This window comes from Dasypus novemcinctus, chromosome 12 (assembly GCF_030445035.2).
Source record: "Dasypus novemcinctus isolate mDasNov1 chromosome 12, mDasNov1.1.hap2, whole genome shotgun sequence".
NCBI lineage: Eukaryota > Metazoa > Chordata > Mammalia > Cingulata > Dasypodidae > Dasypus > Dasypus novemcinctus.
This window is the reverse complement of record NC_080684.1, coordinates 112,394,851-112,400,642: the sequence shown is the minus strand read 5'-3', so window position 1 is coordinate 112,400,642 and position 5,792 is coordinate 112,394,851. Positions and strand designations below refer to the sequence as shown.

At 67.8% G+C, this 5,792-nt stretch overlaps 1 protein-coding gene across 2 annotated transcripts; it reads left to right on the top strand.

Moving 5' to 3' along the window:
• The first annotated feature begins 1,021 nt into the window (after positions 1 to 1,021).
• Positions 1,022 to 5,462, top strand: ARSA (arylsulfatase A). Of its 2 annotated transcripts, none has more exons than XM_023592255.3 (8): positions 1,022 to 1,566; positions 1,818 to 2,020; positions 2,095 to 2,313; positions 2,386 to 2,555; positions 2,691 to 2,815; positions 2,904 to 3,031; positions 3,160 to 3,262; positions 3,351 to 5,462. In XM_023592255.3, exons 2-8 carry the CDS (start codon positions 1,820 to 1,822, stop codon positions 3,668 to 3,670), a joined length of 1,266 nt encoding a protein of 421 aa, XP_023448023.2. In that variant the 5' UTR covers positions 1,022 to 1,566; positions 1,818 to 1,819; the 3' UTR covers positions 3,671 to 5,462. The 2 variants fall into 2 exon arrangements, with proteins under 2 accessions (XP_023448023.2, XP_004470395.2); XM_004470338.3 differs by having other exon boundaries at positions 1,031 to 1,566; positions 1,780 to 2,020.
• Positions 5,463 to 5,792: the final 330 nt, after the last annotated feature.

The window sequence follows — 5,792 nt, the reverse complement described above, 5'->3', positions numbered from 1 at the left end:
TGTAGCGGAAGCTGGGCCCTGCACCCCCTTTCTCACCCCGCTGGAGTGGCTGGCACGGAGCCCCCCGAACCCACAAGACCCCAGGGCACCCTGGGCTTTGGGGGAAACTGAGGCCAGGGAGATGAGGTCTGCCTGGGGAGGCCCAGGGACTGCGCTGCACACGATCCGGCGCTTCCTGCTGCGCGGAGGAGCCGCGTCCCGAGGCCCCGCGCAGGGTTAGGGGTTCGATTCTTCTCCAGATCCAGTTCCCCGACCCGACCCTCCGACACACCCAGGCGGAGGAGGACGCGGGGACGTGCGGGCTAGCGTTTCAGAAAGCCCTGGGAGCAGCGGCGCAGAGGCCGCGGCGCTTCCTGCTCTTTGCATTTGGATTTGCTCAGTCGCCGGGAGGGAGGCCGAGGCGGAGAGAGCAGCCCCGGGGGCCCCGGCAGCGCGGGCTCTGGGCGCGCGAGCCTCTCCCTCCCGCCGGGAAAAGCGAGGGGCGACAGCGCGGGAGGCAGCGGTCGGGGTGCCCCAACCCCGGGCTCCGGGCCGGCGCTTGCGGGGCTGGGGGCGGGGCGCACAGCTGGCGACCCCGCGGCCTCCCCGCCCCCACCCCGCACGCCGCTGTCCACCCGCTTTCGCACCCTCGCACAGGCCGCGGGAGCTGGACCACCTTGGTCGAGCCCGGAAGGACCCCGCCCCGAGCCCGCCCCGACCCCGCCCCTCAGCCGCGCAAGCCCCGGGCTCGGCCTCAGAACCTGCGCAGGCCCCGCCCCGTCCAGGCCCCGCCCCGTCCAGGCCCCGCCCCGTCCAGGCCCCGCCCCTTGGCGTGCAGCCCGCCCCGCCCCCGCCCCCTGCGCCGCGTAGGCGCAGGCTTGGCCTCAGAACTCGAGTAGGCCCCGCCCCGCCCAGGCCCCGCCCCTTGGCGTGCAGCCCGCCCCGCCCCCGCCCCCTGCGCCGCGTAGGCGCAGGCTTGGCCTCAGAACTCGAGTAGACCCCGCCCAGGCCCCGCCCCGGTCCCGCTCAGGCCCCGCCCCCTGGCGCGCGCTGGCGCCGCGCAGCCGCGGTCACGGGACCCCGGAGCGGTGCCCTCGGCCGCTCGCCGGCCTCCCCGGCGCGCCGGAAGCCGCCGCCGTATCCCTGTCTTGTGACTTCTGCGGCTGGACCGCGACTCGGGGTGGGGCCTGCGAGAGAGAAGGAGCTCGAGGCTCTGGGGGCCCAGTCTGAGTCTGGAACCAGGACAGGGGTCGTCGGGCTTGGGGGAGTATCCGAGGCCCCTGGGGAGGGGTCGCGCCTGGGCCTAGATCTCTGGGTCAGTTTGCCGTCCCTCCCCGAGGGTCTCTGGCAGGCCCCCTGGCCGCGCACCATGGGGGCGCCGGCGCTCCTCGCTCTGGCCCTGGCCGCAGGCCTGGCCGCGGCCGGCCCACCCAACATCCTGCTCATCTTCGCCGACGACCTGGGTTTCGCGGACCTGGGCTCCTACGGCCACCCCAGCTCTTCCACCCCCAACCTGGACCAGCTGGCCGCAGGGAGCCTACGCTTTACCGACTTCTACGTGCCGGTGCCTCTGTGCACGCCCTCCCGGTGAGCCGTGGGCAGGGGCCTGGGCGGGCTCCCGCCTCCCCCAACCTGGGCGCAGCCGTCCCGCGCCTCCCAGACCCAGACCCACTCTGATGGCCCCTGGGCGAGCTGGGGCCTCTTCCTGCGCCCCTCCCGCCCCTCCCCACCTGTCTGGGCCCCAGCGTCTCGCTGCAGTTCCGGGGTGTCTGGCTCAGGGGCTCTGTGATTGTCCTGCAGGGCTGCCCTCCTGACCGGCCGACTCCCGGTTCGGACAGGCATGTACCCTGGCGTCCTGGAGCCCGCATCCCGGGGTGGCCTGCCCCTGGAGGAGGTGACCCTGGCAGAGGTCCTGGCAGCCCAAGGCTACCTCACCGGGATGGCCGGCAAGTGGCACCTTGGGGTGGGGCCTGAGGGGGCCTTCCTGCCCCCCCACCAGGGCTTCCATCGGTTCCTGGGCATCCCGTACTCGCACGACCAGGTACGAGCCGGCCAGGGCTCGCATGCTCCCCTGCCCCCCCATAGCCCAGACCCCTCACTGAGCCCTCCCCCCAGGGCCCCTGCCAGAACCTGACCTGCTTCCCACCGTCCACCGCCTGCGCCGGCAGCTGCGACCAGGGCCGGGTCCCCATCCCACTGCTGGCCAACCTGTCAGTGGAGGCGCAGCCCCCCTGGCTGCCTGGCCTCGAGGCGCGCTACGTCGCCTTCGCCCGCGAACTCATGGCCGACGCGCAGCGCCAGGGCCGGCCGTTCTTCCTGTACTACGCCTCCCACGTGAGTGGCCCCGCCCCACCCTGCGGGCTGCCCTGACCCCTGCCCAGTGCTGACTCTGTCCTCTGCCCCCAGCACACCCACTACCCTCAGTTCAGCGGACAGAGCTTCGTGGGGCGCTCGGGCCGCGGTCCATTCGGTGACGCCCTGATGGAGCTGGATGCGGCCGTGGGCGCCCTGATGGTGGCTGTCAGGGACCTGGGGCTGCTCAAAGAGACGCTGGTCATCTTCACTGCGGACAATGGGTACGGGGGTGGAGTGCCAGCTGCTGTCTGGGAGGTGAGGGGCACCGGGGAGGCTGGGCTTGGTTAGACTGGGAAGGGGGTAGGGTTCGGGGGTCCTGGGCGCTGGGTCGCTGAGGCCCTCCCCTTGTGTTCCAGACCCGAGACGATGCGAATGACCCGAGGGGGCTGCTCTGGCCCCCTCCGATGCGGCAAGGGAACCACCTTCGAGGGGGGCGTCCGAGAGCCAGCCTTGGTCTTCTGGCCAGGCCACATCACTCCTGGTCAGTCCTCAGGCCCTCTTCTCGCAGACCCCAGCCCCCTCCCTCTCCCTGGCGGTGAGCTGAGTGCCTACACAACTCTCTGCCCGAGGGGTGACCCATGAGCTGGCCAGCACCCTGGACCTGATGCCCACCTTGGCCGCCCTGACCCGGGCACCGCTTCCGAACACCACCTTGGACGGCTTTGACCTCAGCCCTTTGCTGCTAGGCATGGGCAAGGTAGGCCCGGGCGTCCCCATGTCCAGTGGCTTCATGGCGCTGCCCGGCTCCTGGGGCTCCAGGTGGGCAAGGGGGCTGGTGCAACCCACGGCCTGATGCACAGGCTGCCGCCTCCCTTCTGCCCCCAGAGCCCCCGGCAGTCTGTCTTCTTCTACCCACCCTCTCCAGACGAAGTCCACGGGGTCTTTGCCGTGCGCAGTGGGAAGTACAAGGCTCACTTCTTCACCCAGGGTAACGCCCCCAGCCCTGCCCCTGCCCCTCGAGCCCTGCACGGGCACCCCAGCCCCTCAGCCCGTTCACTAGCCTGTCTCCCCGCCAGGCTCTGCCCACAGCGACACAACCGCGGACCCCGCCTGCCACGCCTCGAACCCTCTGACCGCGCACGAGCCGCCGCTGCTCTTTGACCTGTCTGTGGACCCTGGGGAGAACTACAACCTCCTGGAGAGCGGGAGCCCTCTCTCACCAAAGGTGCTGGAGGCCCTGAAGGAGCTGCAGCTGCTCAAGGCCCAGGTGGACCTGACCGTGAAGTTCGGGCCCAGCCAGATGGCGCAGGGCAGGGACCCCGCCCTGGAGATCTGCTGCCAGGCCGGCTGCAGCCCTCGGCCGGCCTGCTGTCGCTGCCCAGAGCCCTCCCCCTGAGCGCCACAGACAGCGGCTATGCAGCCACCTCAATAACACGGGCTGACCGGCACACGCTGTGCCCAGCCCCACTCTGAGCCTCGGAGGTGTGGTGATTCGCTGACCCCTGGCAGCCCCGAGAGGTGGCCGAGGAGAGGGGCCGGGGCCCCATACCGGGCCCTGCTCTGTGTGCGTTCTTGACCACGCAGGGGTGGGCGTGTGGGAGCCAGAGGACCCTTGGAGGCAGGGAGGGTCGCAGCTCATGTCAGCAGCCGTGCGTGGATACGCAGGCCCCCAGCCCCTTCCAGCCCCTGGCTGACCCCACCTGCCCCACACCCTCCCCAGCTTCCTCTTTTGACCCATCCCGGGGATAGGGTGTCCAGCTGCTCAGAGCCCCCCAGGCTGCCCTTGACCTGCGACCTTCACCACGGCCCAGTGCCCACTCTGAGCTCCCCGACCTGCGCCCTCCCCTCCCTGACGCTGGTTTCTTGACCTGCTTCTGAGCGCCCAGGGATTAGGTGGCCATCCTCGTGTGCTTCCCGTGGGTGTCCTGGAGCACCCACATCACCCCGAATGGGCCACACACTCCAGCTTACCACAGCAGGTGTCGCCCTGGGAGCTGGGAGGGTGAAAAGCAGCGTCCAGGTGTGCGGGAGTCCAGGGTGTACAGGAGCCCAGGGTGTGCGGGACCCCTGGTGGTGCGGGACCCCTGTGTGTGTGGGACCCCAGGGCGTGCGGGACCCCTGGGCGTGCGGGAGCCCTGGGTGTGCGGGACCCCTGTGTGTGCGGGACCCCAGCGCGTGTGGGAGCCCTGTGTGTGCGGGACCCCTGGGCGTGCAGGAGCCCTGGGTGTGCGGGACCCCTGTGTGTGTGGGACCCCAGGGCGTGTGGGACTCCTGGGCGTGCGGGAGCCCTGGGTGTGCGGGAGCCCAGCATCTAACCAACCCCAGTGGGTGCCAGACCCCAGGGTGTCTACTGGACCCCGGGTGCAGCCCCCGGGGACTTAGCTCCTGCATGGATGTGAGGAAGGCGGAGACTGCTCGTTGGTGCTGAGCCACCACCCCCTTCCCTCCTGATGGACTTTCCCAGTGGTGGCTGAAAGCCCTGACCGCCCGGGACACAGCCTCTCTCCCATCCCAGAAGAGGTCAGTGACCGTTCTGAGCCACTCACACCCTGTGCCCTTTGCCAGTGCTTGCCAGTGCTTGGTGTGGGAGTGGGCTCCTGGCCAGCGAGAGGCCCTGGAACCCCCTCTCCTCTGGAGGGAGCAGCAGGGTGGGTGATGCTCAGCATGGCAGCCATCCTGCAACACAAGGGTAGGGGAGACGGCGGGGACGCCCCCGTCCCTCAGCTGCTAAGCCAGGGTCTGCAGCGCCCCCTCTCCAGGGCTTGTTGGTTGGACTGCCAGCCCCTTGTGGTGCAAGGCAGGCCTGCGTGACGTCGGGGTGGGTGTGGTGAGCCTCCTGCTTCCACGAGCTCCTCCCGTGCCCCAACTCCTGCTTGTGCCTTTTGGGACCACCCGCATAGGGCAGGGGCCTCCCGGGTGTCGGAGTTTTGGTCGGTGACCCGAGGTATCGGGAATGAAAGACAAAGAAAGATTGGGATCAGGGGATCTGAGAGCATTGATTTCTCAAGCTCATCAGACAACTTTATTGAGTTGAGGGGCTAGTATATATACCCCTAACATACGCAACATTCAGCATAAAAGCAAGTTACCTATTACCCTTACCTCATTCTATATTAACTAATGATTGATGAACACCAACAAACTTTACTGGAACTATTATTATAAAAATCAATAACTATACTCACAAATCTTGTTACTCAGGTCGTTCTGTTCTATATGTTATTGTTCTGCCTGCAGGTGTGCTTTCCCTGCCAAGATTGTGATCCGCACCGATAATTACAAGGGACAGTTTGACTCAGTGCTCAAGGAAGTAACTTGCTTCCATGGAAACAACATGCGTTTGTTTCCCACATTTCCCCCTTTTTGTTTTAGTCAGGGTGACTGTGCCTGTCTTAGGTTGCCCCCCAGGGGGTCTTACCCGTCATTGACTACCAGCCAAGCTCACTGACTTCGGGCTACTATTGTAGTGTTTTAGCAAGCACTAAGTTATTAGCCTGTCCCATTGTGTCCACACGGTG